An 18,494-nucleotide genomic window follows, 5' to 3' on the forward strand; every position below is an offset into this window, starting at 1 on the left:
TTGCTAAGGATGGCCTCAAACTTGCAATCCTCATGAGTCACTGGGTTACCAGTGTGTGCCATCATGCCTGGCTTATGTCAGTTTTGGGGATGTGGATTTTTTTTTTTTTTACAATTCTCTCTGAGCCTGATCATACCCTAACTGTACAAGTTAACACAGAGCCAGGACATAGATGGATTTGTGTTGATCATTGCTTGGTAAGTGGTAGATATTTAAAAATTATTGTGGTTTGACTAATATATATTGAATTAAAAGGAATTAAGGCAGAGTTAAAAAGATGAGACACAAGCAAATAAAAACCATAATAAAGTGAAATATATAGTTTCCACTGTTTTCATTAATAGATGCCTTAATTTGACTAAGGAATAATTTGTAAAATTGGCACTAATAGCAAGTGATTTCTGATAGCTTGAGTGGACTTCACTGAGAACTGATGTAACAGAGGGCTACAGCTTAGTAGGTCAAGAGAAGCCTCTAGTTTCATAGAATATTTAGATCTGAACATGCTAATTGGAACAACGAGGAATCTGGGCTATGTGACAAACTTCACAGGTTCCAGTGACATAAAAGTGCTGGATCAAAATTGAGGTGGCCAAGATCTAAATCTAGAGACATCTATCTCTGTGACATGAGATTTCCTCTTTGGCCTTGTAGAGTGTAGCCTAAGTAGAATGGCTTAGGTAGAATGTTTTTATGAGTTAGTTTGATATAGAAATCAGTGGCATGCTGATAAGATTTGTGGGGCACACAGATGATAGGAGCATTTTCCCATTTCTGTGTATTAGGATAAATAACAGAAAAATCTTTATAGATGGAATGAAGAACTGAACCTCAGCAGAGTTGCAGCAAATGACATTAATTCATTCAACAAATATGCACTGAAAAAGGATATGCCAACAAGTGGCCCCAGTATTTGCCTCGTAATTGACATAGCCCAGATTCCTGTTCTTGTGACTCTTAGTCTAGTGCAGAGATAAATATTAAATACAGACATACCAAATTGGGAGACATGCTGTGAAAGAAGGCAACAGAGGGCTGGGAGACACTTAAAGAAGATACAACTTAGATTGAGGAATCAGGGCCATTCTAAGGAAGAGACATTTCAGCTGAGGCCTAAAGGAGAAGTGGTTTTATTGAGGCACCGATTGCTTAATAAGGAACAGAGGGTGACACCAAATGCAATTTTTAAGTGTGGATGGGTGGTGACTCATTTGTGTCTTAAGAAACTATCCTGGCTGTCCTGCGCACAGCTCCTGGGGAAGCTAAGAGGAGAGGGAGGCACATTGGTTATCTAGGTGACTGGAGAGGTGACCTGGAGTTAGTAAAAGTGAACAGAAAAATAAAGATATTTTGGAGGTGGTCTAGCAGTCCTTGGTCCAATAAGGAAATAGTTTTCCTTGTTCCCTGTATTTGGACAATTTGTGGGGTGGGAAGTGTAGCTCAGTGGAAGAGTGCTTGCTTAGCGTGCACAAAGCCTTGAGTTTGATCCCCAGCACCACAAAATAACCCAGAACAAACAAACAAAAAAACCCCAAGCATTTAAGTTAGTAGTTGTTGGCTTTGAAATTTTTACTAATATGGTAACATACCCATATATACATTTTGTTCTTTTAATGTTCTTATCAGAAATGAAGCAAAGTTGGGTGGACGAGGTGATTTGATACCAACTATTAAATTTCGGCACTGTTCTCTGTTAAGAAATCGACGCTGCACTGTTGCCTACTTGTAAGTTTCTCACTGTTTATTTGGGATGGAAGGAACCCAGAGGGTTTTCTGTGTGGTTTGGTTTTCCAGATAACCTTTCCAAATGGGTAGCAGGGAATCTTAGATTTGTCTCTCTTTTTTAAAAACATTTTTTGCAGTACTGTGGCTGAACCCAGGGATGCTGTACTATAGAGCTGCACCCCCAGGCCTTTAAATTTTTTATTTTGAAACAGGATCTTGGTAAGTTGCTGAGGCTGGCCTCCAATTTGGTATCCTCCTGTCTTAGCCTCCTGAGTTGCTAAGATTGTAGATATGTACCACTGTGCCTGGCTATCTCTTGTCTCTTTATAAATATTCTAAATCTTCTCTTTTTCTATTTTTAAAAATTTGTTATGAAAAATTGCAATATTCATTAAAGGAAGAAGATTAATAAACCCTCAGAGTCATCATATCCCCTTAGGTCAATTTATTTTATTTTTAATTTTTTTGGCAATATTGGGGATGGGACATATCCTCACACATGCTAGGAAAGCACTTTATAACTGAGCTACATCCCCAGTACCTTTATGTCTTTTTAATATTTTGCCATAGTACTTCATCATATACATTTTTAGAATATTATGCACTTTACCACTGACTATTTTAGTATCTTTAATGTCTTTCTTATTTCTCTAAAAAATAAGAATTGGCTGGGCATGGTGGCGCTACCTGTAATCCCAATGGCTCGGGAAGCTAAGGCAGGAGGATCACAAGTTCCAAGTCAGCCTCAGCAAATTAGCTAGGCCCTAAACAACTTAGTGAGACTCCATCTCAAAAAATTTTTAAAAAAAGGGGGCAGCCTGGGGGCATAGCTCAGTGGTTAAACACCTTGAGTTGAATCTTTAGTACCAAAATATAAAAAAAGTAAAAGTAAAAAATAAGGATCATTTGGACCTTTATAACCACTGTATGGTGTCACAACTGGAGGAGTGAACAATGTCTTCATGGCATCTGTTCAGTCCATCTGCATGTTTGTTCCATTGTTTCAAAGATACCTTCTTATAATTGGCTTGTTTATATCAAGAAACAAGTATATTTTATTTAGGCTGTTGTGAATCTTGAGTCTATCCTAATCAGAACAACTTCTAATTTCCCCCTTTAATTCTTATACTGTCTAATTCCTTCTATACGTTGTAGGTATGACCGATTGCTTCGGATTAGAGCTCTCAGGTGGGAATATGGCAGTGTTTTGCCAAGTGCTTTACGATTTCACATGTCTGCTGAAGAAGTAAGTTTGCATTGTTCAAATTTTATGAAAATGTGGAGTTTGTGGTATTGTTCTGTAATAGGGTTGTTTCTCCTTTTGTTTTTAATATCTGTTCTTAGGCAAGTTTTGACATTATTTTGTGTATACTGTGATGGAAAAATATGTGGTAGGGAATAATTCTAAATGCTATCTGGAAAACTCTGTTATTACTCAGCAAAATAGAATTCCATTATGTGATTTATAAGTGATCAATTAGTGGGGTTTAAAAACTGGTGTTATTAGTTGGTGTTTTCCATAAAATATATGCATGTTTATGTATATGTACATAGGCAAGTGCATACACACAGTTTCTTTCTTTCTTTGTTACTGAGAATTGAAACCAGGAGTGATTTACAACTGAGCTACATTTCCAGTCCTTTTTATTTTTTATTTTGAGACAGGGTCCTACTAAGTTGCTTAGGGCCTTGCTAAATTGCAGAGGCTGACCTTGAATTTGCTATCTTCTTGCTTCAGCCTCCTGTGTCTCTGGGATTACAGGAGTGTGTCACTGTACCCAACCACACATACACACTTTCTAAACAATATTACAAATTCATATTATAAATGAAATTCTTAATTTATCCAGTTACTTAGGGACAGAGCTAGCTCAGTATTTAAGGCCACAGGATTGGAGTCAGGCAGACTTGGATTCAAATCCAGTTAGTGGTTCTCCACTAACTGTCAAATCTTTGGCAAGCAACTTGACCTCTCTCTATGCCTAAATTCTCTTATTTACAAAATGAAGTTCATAGTATCTACTTGTTACAAGGTTGCAATGACTTCTGACACTAAATACCTGGAGTTAGACTAGATTTCACAGAATCTTCCACAACACTGCTCTCACTTCAGATACCAGACACAAATCCTAAGGTGCCAGAGTCACAAGTTCTGAGGTATCACTATCTCCTAAGGTTCAACAGTTCTCCAGAGTGACTCATAGAACTCAGGAAACCACTATGCTTAAAACTTAAATGTCCTAGAGAAAAAAGAACACAAAATCAGAATCAGCCAAAAAAAGAGGCTCACAGGGTGAGGGTTAAGAGGGTCCTAGACTTGAACCTTCCGGCATCTTTTCCCTGTCAGAAATTAACACCCTTCTAATACATTTAGGTATAATAGTAGTACTCATGGGATATTCTCTAACATGGCAGCTCATATAAGAATTGGTATCCAGAGTGCTAGGGTTTCATTCCAGAAAATGACTGGCTGAATCACTGGTACTAAGATTGAGCTCAGTCTGAATCCCTCCTACCTTCCCCAGAGGCCAAAAGCCCATATCTAATAACATGGTAATTTTTCTGGATTAGCTAGCCCCCTCTCTGAGTCATCTTGTTAGTACAAATTATCCAGGGGTCCTCCATGAGTCACCTCATTAGTACATATTATCAGAAATTACTATGAATGACAAGAAACTTCTATTATTTGAAAAATTCTATGGATTTAGAAGTTACCTCCCAAGTATGCAAACAAAAGCCAGCCAGTTTCTTCATCTTAAAAAAAATTCTGTCTGGTCGCAGTGGCATGTATCTGTAATCAGAAATTTGGGAGGCTGAAATGGGAAGATCATAAAGTGGAGGCCAGCCTCAGCAAATTAGTGTGGCCCTCAGCAACTTAGTGAGACCCTGTCTCAAAATAAAAAGGACTGAAGATGTGGCTCAGTGATAAAGTACCCCTGGATTAAATACCCAGTACCAAAAACTATTTAATTTTTTGTAGTACTGGGGATTGAACCCAGGACCTTGTAAATGCTAGGCAAGGACTTTACCACCAAGCTGGAGATTTTATTTTGAGATGGTCCTCTTTAAGTTGCCCGGGATGGCCTCAGATTTGGAGTTCTTCTCCTTCAGCCTCATGAATAACAGAACTTATAGGCATGAACCATTGCACTTGGCCCAATTTCTTCATTGTATAGTGCATATATGGTTAAGACATAAAAATATTCTCATCTGATTTCAAAATAGTAAAATCTTTTATGCTGTAGCTTTTGATCTCCTAACCTTGTTTTTAAAACTATAAAATCTATAGGTCTGTATAGGTCACTAACATGAAAGGTAATGAAAATAGGTTATTTTTTTATATTAATATTTTTCCATAAACAAGTATTTTGTGACAATGTCAGTATGTTCTTTTATGGAAGGAATGTATATATTCTGCATTGCTCTTTCATCCGGGAGTGAAGTTAAATCAACTTTGTATTATTTTTTTCTCACTTTTTGTTTCTCTTTGGAGCCCCTTATATTTTGCTGTCCTCAGTAGAGACACTCCAGGAAAAAAACAAGTTGGAAAGATCCATGTTTGACTTGTTTGGAATCATCTCAAAGTTTTTCATTATACTTATCAAAATAAAACATGATTTAAAATTTTTGGTTATTATAAAATATAATGTAGGTTTTACCACATACATCCTCTCTTAACCCTTCTGAATCTTTTTAATCCATTTCATTATTTGTATTATGAAATTTATATGTAACACACATACATACACATATACATACAAAGAGATGTACAAAAGAAGATAAAGAGCTTCATAATGTGTCACCGAGAAATACCCATGAATCCATCACCCTATTCAAGAAAGACATCACCTTAGAAGCTCTGCATCCCTTCTCCCCATGTCACCACTGACATTTGTGCAGACTAATCACTTCCTTGCTTTAAAAAATATTATTTTACCACCTAAGCATGCATCCCTAAACACTGTAACTTAGTGTTGTTTATTTTTGAACTTTTTCTATTCATACAGCGTTTTGACTTTTTTCACTGCCATATACTATTCCATTCTGAGTAGGGGCTGCAATTTATTGTTGATACTGTTTCTAGCTTTGCACAGTAATGAATAATGCTATTATGAACATTCTTGTAATATGGCAATAAGTATGCATTTCTGCTGAATACCTGGGAATGGAATTTCCATGTGGGAATATATGTCCTAGTTTATACCTGTTACCCTGGTATCATTACTTATATTACCTCTTCATTTTCAGAAGTGTCTTGGATTCTTTGTATATTAAATTATATGCACAATATACATTATGTGGTCACTCAAGTCCAAGGTGTTTTAATCTCTAGGCATTTTTGACTGAATAATCATTGGGGGTTGTCCTTAGTATTGGCGGGGGATTAGCAGCAACCATTGGGTATTATCCTCTAGGTGCCAGCAGTGCTCTCCTCTCCCAAGTTGTAACAATCAAAAATATCACCAGACATTGCCTAATGTCCACTTGGCGTTGAGAGACCTCTTGGTTTAGCCTGTAGGACATATTTATTTATTTATTATTTTTGTGCTAGGGATTTTGCCCAAAGGTGTCTTATCCCCAGGCTCTTTTAGTTTAAGTTTTTTGTTTGTTTGTTTGTTTTATGGTGGTTTTTTTTTTTTTTTTTTTGGTACTGGGGATATTGAGATCACCTAGTACCATTTATGAAAAAGATCCTCCTGGAAAAAAAAGAAAAAGAAAAGCAAGTGTATGGGGCTGAGGATATAGCTCATTTGGTAGAGTGCTTACCTCGCATGCATAAGGCCCCGGGTTCAATCCCCAGCACCACCAAAAATAAATAAATAAATAAAAAGATTCTCCTGGATCCACCTACTCTGTGCATGGTGCCACCTCTGACATAAATTGTATATTTCTGTATCTGTGGATTTTGGATGGGAGTTCTTTCTTCTCTCCTAGCACCAATTCCACTGTTATAATTACTTTAACTTTATCATAATGTCTGAACAAGCATTCCCATCTTGTTCTTTTTCAGGTATTTCAACTATTGACCATTTGCATTCCTGTGTAATTTTAGATTCAATCTGTCATTTTTGAGGGGATGGGGGGTTCCAGGGATTGAACTCAGGCACTCAATCACTGAGCCACATTCCCAGTCCTGCTTTATATTTTATTTAGAGACAGGGTCCAACATTGCTTACACTCTGCTTTTGCTGAGGCTGGCTTTGAACTCACAAACCTCCTGCCTCAGCCTCCTGAGCTGCTAGATTACAAGCATGCTCTACTGCATCTGCATTCAAATTTTTTGAGTGAGACCGAGTTGAACATATAGATCATTTGACATAATTACAATATTGAATTGTTTGATCTGTTAATGTGGTATACACTCCATATATTTAGATCTTCTTTCATTTCAATGGTTTTTGGATAACAGATTTTTTAAAAAATTTCTTACATACATGACAATAGTTGAATGCATTACATTCATAATTATCCATTCACAGCACGATTTTTCTTAACTCTCTATATAAAGTATGTTTACGCCAAATTATGCCATTATACAAGAACTCTGGTTTTTTTTGCAATACAATTCTTAATACACCTTTAACAGATTTTTTAAAAATTAAATAATAGATTACCAAGATCCATTTCTTTTTCTTTTTTTCTTGTGGTGCTGGGGATTGAACCCAGGGCCTTGAACATGCAAGGAAAGTACTCTACCAACTGAGCTATATCCCCAGCCCTATGATACCTTTCTTATACCACAATGTTATCATTTTAAAGTATAAAATTCATTGGTTTTCAGTATACTTACAGAATTGTATATCCATTACTATCATTCTTTTCCAGAATATTTTCCTCACCCCCAAAAGAAACCATGTATTCTTCATCAGTTACTCCATAGTTTCTCCCTTTCAGTACTTAGAAATCACCAATCTACTTTTGTCTCTTTGCCTACTATGGGTTTTTCATGAGTAGAATCATGGCAATATATAGCCTTCTACCTCTTACACTTAGTTTAAATTTTCAAGGTTCATCTGTGTGGTAAAAAACGTTTCAGAACTTTATTTCTGTTTATGACTGAATACTGTTTTATTGTGTGGATATATATATCCATTCATCGGTTGATGCATACTTGGGTTGTTTTCTCAAAAGTATTTTTTAATTTTCAGAAATAGCATCAATGCTATTTTATAATTGTGTTTGTAATTCTGAAATGTTATTTTTATGATGTTTCCAATCATAAATATAGGTATATGATTAATATGTATAAACTTTTGAGAGCAGAGATTTTTGTCATTTTGTTGAATGTTCCCTCCTAAGTATCCACAACAGTGCCAGGTTCATAGAATGCAATCAATAATTGCAGTGTAAAATGAATGAATGGCCATAATAGTGATCTACATTGGGATGTATATGCTGTTTCTGAAAGGCTGAGTGTATAATTTGTGCAAGTTTTCTTATAACTTTATTAAATGACTGTATTTATATTTGCAGATAGAGTGGTTTAATCAGTATAAAAAGTCCCTTGCTACCTACATGAGGTCACTGGGAGGAGATGAAGGTTTGGACATCACGCAGGATATGAAACCTCCAAAAAGTTTATATATTGAAGTATGTATAAATTTTTTTTTTTTTTTTTTTGGTACCAGGAATTGAACCCAAGGGTGCGTAATGACTGAGCACATCCCCAGCCCTTTTTATTTAGAGACAGGGTCTCACTAAGTTGCTTAGGACCTTGCTAATTTGCTCAGACTGGCTTTTAACTCATGATCCTCCTGCTTTAGCCCCTGAGCCACTGGGATTAGAGGCATGTGGCATTGCACCTAGTATGTACATTTTTTAATGTATAGGTTGTGCTTCTTTTTGTCTAAGGTGAGGGAGAGGGATATGAATGAATACATGTTAGCTGCTACTTAAAAATAAAGGAAGCATAAGCCCAAACCAATAAAGTTGGGTGACCAATATGGGGATGGTAGCAATAAAACAGCTAAAATTCTGTGACCATACTTTGTTTTATAGTTTTATCTCTGGAACCATATGAATGTTTTACTTATTATGAAAACAAAATTTAATCAAAATGGAAACCCAGTCCCTATTCCACCTCCTCCACCCCTACCTGTGGAGATGCCAGGGATCAGAGGAATCCCTAAATTTTGAAAACAGTGAAACAAATGAACCTATCTTTGAAATTGATAGATTAGACAAATAGGAATTATTTCTGTTTGGTTTTTAAACTTTTCCCCCTATTTTATTGCACTAAAATATACAAAACATAAATTTCATCATCTTAACCATCTTCTTTTTTGGTATCAGGGGTTGTACCCACTGAATCACATCCCTAGCCCTTTTTATTTTTTAGTTTGGAATAGGCTCTCAAAAATTGCTTAGGGCCTCCCTAAATTGCTGAGGCTGGCTTTGAACTTGTGATCTCTCTGCCTCAGCCTCCCAAGCTGCTGGGATTACAGGCGTGTATCATCATGCCCGGCTTACCTATCCTTTAAGTATATAGTTCAGAAAGTATTAAACGCTTTCATAATATTGTGCAATCCATGTCGAGATTTCTTTTTGCCTCATAATACTGGAACTAAACCCACTAAAGAGTAATACCCCAAATCTCCTCTCTTCCTAGCCCTTGCAAACCACCATCTACTTTGTCTTTTTTTTTTTTTTAATATATTTATTTTTTAGTTTTTTTTTTTTTTTTTTTTTAAGGTGGACACAATATCTTTATTTTTATGTGGTGTTGAGGATCGAACCCAGTGCCTCACGCATGCTAGGTGAGCACTCTACCACTGAGCCACAACCCCAGCCCCTACTTTGTCTTTATGATTTTAACTATTAAGTTTCTTATAGAAGTGGAATCATAAAGTAATTGTCTTTTTGTGACAGGCTTATTGTGTAGCATAATATTTTCAAGATTCATCCATTTTGTAGCATGTGTCAGAATTTCTTTCCTTTTTTAGGTCTTACTTAAAGTAATATTCCATTTTATGGGTAAACCATATTCCTTATCCATTTATCCATTGATGGATACTGTAATTCCAGGGAGATTGGGGAGGAGGTTTGTAAGTTTGAGTCCAGCCTGGGCCAGTGAAACTCTGTTTAAAAATAAGGGTTGGGGATGTATCTCAGTGCACTCTCAGTGGTGGCGATTCCCTGGCTTTCATCTTCAGTAAACGTACACACACACACACACACACACACACACACACACAATTTGAGACCCTGCTTTCATTTCATTTTGGTGTATACCCCAAAATAGAATTGCTGTGTCACATGGTGTTTAAACTTTGAGGAACTGCCGTACTGTTTTACAAGTGCTGTACCATTTTACATTCTCTAATAATGCACATAAGGTTTCAATTTCTCTTCATCCTCACCAAAATTTATATCATATTTTTCCCTTTTTAAAAAATTATGGTCATCCATAATTTTTTGTGAGAAATGTTATCTCATTTTTGGTTTGAGATGAATTTCTTTAATAATTAGTGATGTTGAGCATCTTTTCACGTTTCTTGGCTATTTATATGTCTGGAAAAATATCTTTTCAGGTTTCTTTGTCCATTTTGAATTGGGTTTACATTTTTGTTGAGTTTTAGGTTCTCTATAGTCTGGATAGTAATCCTTTTTCACATATATGATTTGCAAATATTTTCTCTTATTCTGTGGATTACCTTTTTAAGTTGTTAGTACTTTCTTCACATGCACAAAAGATTGGAGCTTCATGCCATCCAGTTTGTCTGTGGTTGTTGTTGCTGCTTGTTCTTTTGGTGCTACATCCAAGAAATCATTGCCAAATCCAGAGTTGTACAGCTTCTGCCCTAAGTTTTCGAAGAGTTGTGCTTTAGGTCAATTTTTGTATTTGGTGTTATGTAATACTCCAACATTTCTTCTTTTGTACGTCTTTCTTGAAAAGATTTTTCTTTCTGCATGGAATGGTCTTGGTACCCTTTTCATAAGACCATTCAAGAGTTTGTTTTGGGGACTGGAGTGGTGGCTCAGCCTAGCACATGTAAGGCACTAGGTTTGATCCTCAGCCCCACATAAAAAAATAAAATAAAGATATTATGTCCTCGTACAACTAAAAAGTATATATTAAAAAAAGAGTTTATTTTGTATTCTGTTCCATTGCTATGTGTGTGTTTTTATGCCAGAACTATGACTATTTTAATTATTGAAGCCTTGTAGTAGGTTTTGAAATCAGGAAATGAGTCCCTAAAATTTGTTCTTTTTCAAGATTGCTTTGGCTGTTTGAGGTCTCTAGAGATTTTATGGATTGATTTTTTTTATTTGTCCAAAATATATCTTTGAAATTTTTATAAAAGTTATATTGAGATTTTAATAGGGGTTTTATTGACTCTGTAGATTGGTTTGAGTACTGTTTACCTCTTAATATTGTATCTTCTAATTCATGAACATGGGTGGTATATTCACTTACTATTATCTTCTTTAAATTCTTTCAGCAGTGATTAATAGTTTTCATTGACAAGCCTTTCATTTCCCTGGCTAAGTTAATTCCTAAGTATTGTATTCTTTTTCTTGTTATATAAATGGGATTATTTTGTAATTTCCTTTTTCATATTTTCATTGTTGGTGTATAGAAATGGAACTGAGGTTTGTGTGTTGTCTGTGTATCCTGATACTTTGCTAAATTCATTCACTAGTTACAGTTTTTTGTGTGTGTTGAAGCGATCTTTAAGGTTTTCTACATGTACAGTCATATCATCTATGGACAGAAATAATTAATTCTTTCTGTTGGTGTTTGTTTTTTGAGACAGGATCTTGCCAAATTGCTGAGGCTGATCTGGAATTTGTGGTCCTTCTGCCTTAGCAGCTGGGATTGCAGAAGAACACTACCATGCTGAACTTCTTTCTAATTTAGATGCTTTTATTTTTTCTTGCCCAATTACTCATTTATACCTTCCAATTACATATTAAACAGAAGTAACAAAAGTGAGCATTCTTACACTGTTTCTGGACTTGGCAGAAAAGATTTCAGTCCTTCACAATTGATATGTTTGCTGTGGATTTTTTTTTCCTTTGCATTTCTGGGGATCAGATCCAGGGGTGCTGTGCCACTGATTTATACCCCAGCCCTTATTTATTTATTTATTTATATCTTTATTTTATTTTATTTATTTTTGTGTGATGCTGAGGATCAAACCCAGGGCCTCACACATGCTAAGGCGAGTGCTCTTAAAATTAATTAACTGATTTACTTATTTTGTGGTGCTGGGAATTGATCCCAGGGCCTCATGAATTCTAGGCAAGCATTCTACTATTGAGCCACATCCCCACCCTGTTTTTAAAAATTTTATTTTGAGATAGGGCACAAGGTCCTGAGGCTGGTCTCAAATTGGCAATCCTCCTACCTCAGCCCCAGAGTTGCTGGGATCACAGGTGTGTACTATTGCACCTGGCTACTGCAGTGGATTTTTTGTGTATGGCTTTTATTATGTTGACATAGTTTCCTTCTGTTCCTAGTTGGTTAAGTGTTTTTGTCATGAAAAGGTGTTGAATTTTGCCAAGTGCTTTTTCTTGTCCATATGGAAGTGATTATGTAGTCCTGTTGGAGAATGAAGGATCAAAGTCATTTTGAAAGGTCATAAATTAGTAATACAGACTATCTCAGGGAAGCACCAGAGTTTATGAGGGAAACTTGTTATATAATTCCAGTTAACAAAAGCAGTAGGAATAAAAGATAGACCTAATGCCATTTTGTAACCCTAATGCTAGAAGAAAATAGTTACTTAATCTTTATGTGAATAGTTGGACTTTTATGATGGATAGTTATGGATAACACTTAGACCCACTGATCATTTTTAAAATCCACAAAGGACCACTTATAAGAGGAAGTACAGGAAATGCCAAAATACAAAACCTTGTCTGAAAAAAAAAACCTCTAGACCTGTCTTCCAGTTTATAGGAAATTCAGGAAGAGGATCATGGTAAATGACCCACCAAAATCTACAACAAAATCTTGATTGTTGCAAGATGCATCAAACTACCCACTCAGTTTCTTCAACAGATAAATTGCCAGGAGGAAGGAAAGAAAAAGTTAAAAGAGGGAGGGAAACCTATACATTAAGACCAAAAAAAAAAAAAAACAAAAACAAAACAAAACCCATGTATTTTGTAACTAAGTGAATTCTGATTTCAATCTAGAAACTTAAGAAAAAATCATGAGACAATTGGGGACATTGGATATTTAATGACTATTTCAAGATATTAAAAAAGTGTTGAGATAGTAATGTGATTATGTTTTTAAAAAATTTTATTTTCTAGTAATAGATATGAAAATAATTCAAAAGTGAAGGAGGGAAACCTGTTTGGCCACATGTTAATTGTTTAAGCTAGTTGAAGTGAATATGGAGTATCATTAGTCTTTTTTACTTTTGAATGTGTTCAAGGTTTTCCATAAGTGACAAAAGTGAGCATTTGTACACTGTTTCTGAACTTGGCAGAAAAGATTTCAGTCCTTCACAATTGATATGTTTGCTGTGGATTTTTTTTGTCCAGTCTAGGGCTGGAGATGTAGTACAGTGGTGGAGCTTATGCTTAACACACATAAGGCCCCTGACTCAATCCCCAGCAATCTTCTCTCCATCCAAAGAGGAAAATAAAAGTCTGCTTAAAGAAATAAATAGGAGGTGGTGGAGATTTTTTAGAATAGTATTTCAAGGTTAAAATACTTTGGTAGGATTCTGGAGTAATCATAGGACATGGTGAAATTATCTGGAAAAGTATGAGACACTTAAGTTGGCTTTACTGGAAGGAAACAGCATTTTTTCTTTTCCTTCTTGTTTGTTTTTTGGTACTGGGAATTGATTGAACCCAGGGGTACTTTACCACTGAGCTAAGTGCCCAGCCCTTTTTTAAAATTTTGAAACAGGGTCTCAGTAAGTTGCTTAAAGCTTTGCTAAGTTGTTGAGCTGGCTTCAAACTTGGGAATCCGCTTCAGCCTCCTGAGTCACTGGGATTATAGGTGTGTGCTACTGTGCCCAGCAGTAGCAGTGTTTTGAAGCCAGTCCTTTTGTACTTAAGAATGAATACTAGTCTGTGTTCTTATAGAGGAGGAAAACTGTCCTGCTTATTTTCAGTGTCTCTTTACAGTTTTAAAGGTGATTATCAAAAGGCTACCTCACTTTTCCAAACAGGAACTATTCCCAATTCTTGTCATGTGAGGCTGCATCTATTCCTTCATGGTGTACACTAAGAATTCCTAGGGAAGTCTGATGACCAGAGGCGACTGGAATAATCTGTTCTAAAAGTAGACATTTGGCAAACTCTGTCCTATTCTCAGGTATTGATAAAAATTTTATGGGTGTGTGGGCCAAGGACTTGAACAGAAAATTCTCAGAAGAGGATATACAATCAATCAACAAATACATGAAAAAATGCTCACCATCTCTAGCAGTCAGAGAAATGCAAATTAAAACTACTCTAAGATACCATCTCACTCCAATAAGAATGGCAGCCATTATGAAGTCAAACAACAATAAGTGCTGGTGAGGATGCGGGGAAAAAGGTACACTCATACATTGCTGGTGGGACTGCAAATTGGTGTGGCCAATTTGGAAAGCAGTATGGAGATTCCTTGGAAAGCTGGGAATGGAACCACCATTTGATCCAGCTATTCCCCTTCTTGGACTATACTCAAAAGACCTAAAAAGAGCATACTACAGGGACACAGCCACATCAATGTTTATAGCAGCACAATTCACAATAGCTAGAATGTGGAACCAACCTAGATGCCCTTCAATAGATGAATGGATTAAAAATGTGGCATTTATACACAATGGAATATTACTCAGCACTAAAAAATAACAAGATCATGGCATTTGCAGGCAAATGGATGGCATTAGAGCAGATTATGCTAAGTGAAGTTAGCCAGTCCCTAAAAAACAAATGCCGAACGTCTTCTCTGATATAAGGGGGGTGACTCAAAATGGGATAGGGAGGAAGAGCATGAGAAGAAGACTACCACTAAATGGGGAAGAGAGGTGGGAGGGAAAAAGAGAAGGGGAGTTGCACGGAAGATGGAAGGAGAACCTCATTGTTATACAGAATACATATATGATGTTGTGATGAGAAAAAGAAAAAAAAAGTTTGTCACATTAAATTGGATAGACAGAAAGCATGGGAGAGGAGGGGAGGAGTAGGAAGGATAGGAAGGGCAGCAGAATAGAATAGACATTATGATTGATGTATGTACATTCCATGTATGTATTATATGTCAAAATACATTCTGCTGTCATGTATGACTAAAAGTAAAAATAAAACGTATGGAAAAAAATTTTATGGGTGAGATCTACAAGAATCAGTCTGGAGGAGATCTAAACTTTTGGTAGGTAGATATTTCAAAAGCTTACTTTTTCAGGATTTTCAGAGGGGAAAGGATCCAATGATATCTTCTTTATTCAGCTCCCTGGATGTTCTTGCTTTCAACATTAATACACATACACATTCAGAGATTTTGCCATTTTTTTTTTCCCTATCAAAGCAGGACAATTAGAACCATGAGAATATCACAGTAGTAGCACCAGACCCAAGTATACAGAAAGGAAACAGATGGAAAGCCTAATATTTTACTCTAGGTATTCAGGTATTACCTGATTTCTTCTTGTTTACTACCTATTAAAAATATTTTAAGTTGGGTACAGTGGCATGAATCTGTAGTGTCAGCCATTTGGGAGGCTGACGCAGGAGGATCACTTGAGTCCAGGAGTTCAGAATCATCCTGGGTAACATCTTAAAGAAAGAATGAAAAAACCAAAAAATTTAGATAAAGTATCAGGTTTTTGTTTTTTTTTCCCTTTTAGGTGCGGTGTCTAAAAGACTATGGGGAATTTGAAGTTGATGATGATGGCACTTCGGTCCTTCTTAAAAAAAACAGCCAGGTATTTCTTGTCATTAGATATTGTACCTTGAATCTTGTTAAGAGTATTGAGTGTGGAAATGTAGAGTCAGTAGCAAAATGAATATCATCTTGTGATCACCTATACTTTAGGCATTATGTTTATTTTTTTCTAAACATATTTAATATTAAGCATTTTCCAGGGAAATTATTTTTATGGGCCTTATGCTAGGTATACAGTAGATCATGATCTGAGGCTATTAAAATGTTGGATTTAGTTTCTGTCTTCAAATTATAAGTAGTAAAAAAAAGTTCCCATGCAATCATTTTCCTAATTATTTGGCAAACAATAATGATATAGATGAAGAATTTCTTAGTAATTTATATATAACTTTCTGTTTGAGCCTGGGAGCATTTTATCATTCAGCTATATCCCAGCCCCTTTTATTTTTATTTTGAGACAGGGTCTTGCTAAGTTTCTAAGGCTGGCTTCAAACTTGTTATCCTCCTGCCTCAGCATCCTGAGTCATTGGGATTATAGGTGTGGGCTGTACCTGGCTAATGTAACAATTTAATAGGGAAAGATTGAAGTTGTAAAATTATAACTGGAGCTAAATTTTTCTTCATAAAGCATGTTTCCTTAACAGTTTTCATATTTGATGGGTTCACATGAGCTAAGTTTATTTTTATGCTATTCCCATTTTGTGAAATCACAGTATATGAGTGATATTTGTGGCTTTTATAAGAGCCGCTTTTTCTTTGTTGCCTGTCATCTTGGTACTGACCAGTTGAAAGTCTAAGGATACCAAAAGTCACTGGTGCTGACTAAGCCCAGGAGCAAAAAAATGTTTCAGGTCACATAATTCTTAGGCTTATTTCCCTAACAAGGTGAGATGGTCTAGTTTACTGTTACTTTACAGCAATTGCCTCCTAAAACAAAGATTGAATATTTTAAAAACAGTTTTTAAGGGTACCATAAAATCTTTGGTTGTTAAAGCAGTTTCATTCCCATAACTCTTAGAGTGAGTCAAAATCAAGTGATAAATTCATGCTGTCATAATAAAGACTGTATTTCTAGAGGATTCAGCAGGAAGTTGTAGTAAGAGCAAAGGTGTCCTCAGAAAGCAAGATATGTAAATGTAAAGATACCACTTCATCCCCAAACTGTCCTGTGGTTGAATCTGTTTCTTAGGCTTTATTTCTGATTGTCTGCTGTGTGCTCAGGCAATGATTCCTTGGAACACTCATCTGCTCCTTGTGGACATATAAACAAAGCTTTCCTCTTTTGATACTTTTAACATTTTGTCTACCAGCTATCATCTTTCCCTCAACTGTAGAAATAGAGACATTAACATAAAAACATAACTGTATTTGAAACTTATTATCAACTATTTGATGCAAGGGGTTTCTAAAATGTCATACCAGGATAAGGATGTGGCTCAGTGATAGAGGTCTTGCCTACCATGTCTCTGGTTCAGTCCTCATCACTGAACAAGAAATTATAGTAAAATATATAAAACATAAAATTTATCATCTTAACTGTTTTGGTGGGCATGATAGCACATGCCTGTATTCCTAGTGACTTGGGAGACTGAGGCAAGAGTATTGTAAGTTCCAAACAATCAATAATTCAGACCATATCTAAAATTGATTGTCTATAGAATCTGTGGTGTACATCATCTATATAATGTAAACATTAATAGGAAAACATTTTCTTACTATAAGTTCTTTAATACTTGATAATATGGAAGGCGTTTTTTAGATAATAATTGTTGGTCTTTGTGTCCCCATGACTGGTTTGGAAGAATTTGGTTCGGAGGTCTTTCATAAGGCCTTTGGGTTTGTGAGGTATGATGTCCAGTGCAGTGTCACTGAAATTACATTTTGCTTCTTGAGTAGTTTTGATTCACTATAGCTACAAGTGGTATCAATTTTAGTTGATTATAACAACAAATAAAGTTTAGCTTTTCATTACTTAGCTTTCAAAACATAATCAACTGCTACATTTTAATGATGCAAAATGTAATTGGAAAGGCATTTATGAGAATAAATATATATCAAGAGTACTACTTAAAAAATGTAATTTTCTTACTCTTCTTCCTTTTACTCCCTTTCCTCTGTAGCACTTTTTGCCTCGATGGAAGTGTGAGCAGTTAATCAGACAAGGAGTTCTGGAGCATGTCTTGTCGTAACTGTGTCTTGTCATGACTGCGTCTCATGGTGACCACATGGGGAGGCTTTGCCAAGGATGAGGCTGAACACATTCCACAAAAATGTCTATACTTTCACTGCTCCTCCCCGCACCTCCCTCTTGGATTTAAAATTTACAGATAACTGTAAGATAACCAAAAAGAACTGAGGTTTGTTTAATGGTAGAGTGCTTGTCCCGTACATGGGACGTCCTGGGTTCCATTCCCAATACCTAAAATGTATTTAAAAAAAGAAAAAAAAGGAATAGTTGGCCAAGGTGTATTAAGGACCTTTGTTTCTGTGTGTATACCATTCCTTCTGCTCCTTTCTGGAAAAAAGCTGTATCTGGCCATAGGTGGTGGCACACACCTGTAAACCCAGCTACTCAGGAGGCTGAGGCAGGAGTATTACAAGTTCAAGGCTAGCCTCAGCAACTTAGTGAGGCCCTAAGCAATTTAGTGAGACTGTGGATGTGGTTTGGTTCAGTGGTTCAGTGATAAAGTGCCTATGGGTTGAATCCCTGGTAACCCCCCTGAAAAAAAAAAATTTAAAAAGTTCTTTCTATAATCAAAACATTCTCATTTTTGTTACAGTATGTTTTTATAAATGAAAATAAATAAATATTCATAAGTTTGAATCTCTTTAAAATAAAGGGAGTTTCATGGCTGTACAGATAGAAGGCAGATCCTTATGAATCTTGAGTGTTTTCTGGTAATATGTATTTTGTATGCCAGGGGTCCAA

General features: G+C 36.0%; 1 protein-coding gene across 2 annotated transcripts in view; it reads left to right on the forward strand.

The window, feature by feature from the left end:
- GINS1 (GINS complex subunit 1) overlaps positions 1-18,494 on the forward strand; it is a 28,844-nt gene extending 10,350 nt beyond the window's left edge. For both annotated transcript variants that reach the window (XM_081293237.1, XM_081293238.1), the window contains exons 3-7: positions 1,627-1,725; positions 2,881-2,971; positions 8,200-8,316; positions 15,528-15,605; positions 17,686-18,494. In XM_081293237.1, coding sequence (XP_081149363.1) covers positions 1,627-1,725; positions 2,881-2,971; positions 8,200-8,316; positions 15,528-15,605; positions 17,686-17,754 — 454 coding nt within the window. In that variant the 3' untranslated portion in view covers positions 17,755-18,494. The remainder of the gene's footprint in view (positions 1-1,626; positions 1,726-2,880; positions 2,972-8,199; positions 8,317-15,527; positions 15,606-17,685) is intronic.

The sequence above is a fragment of the Spermophilus citellus genome (genome assembly GCF_964194105.1).
Source record: "Spermophilus citellus genome assembly, chromosome: 4".
Lineage (NCBI taxonomy): Eukaryota > Metazoa > Chordata > Mammalia > Rodentia > Sciuridae > Spermophilus > Spermophilus citellus.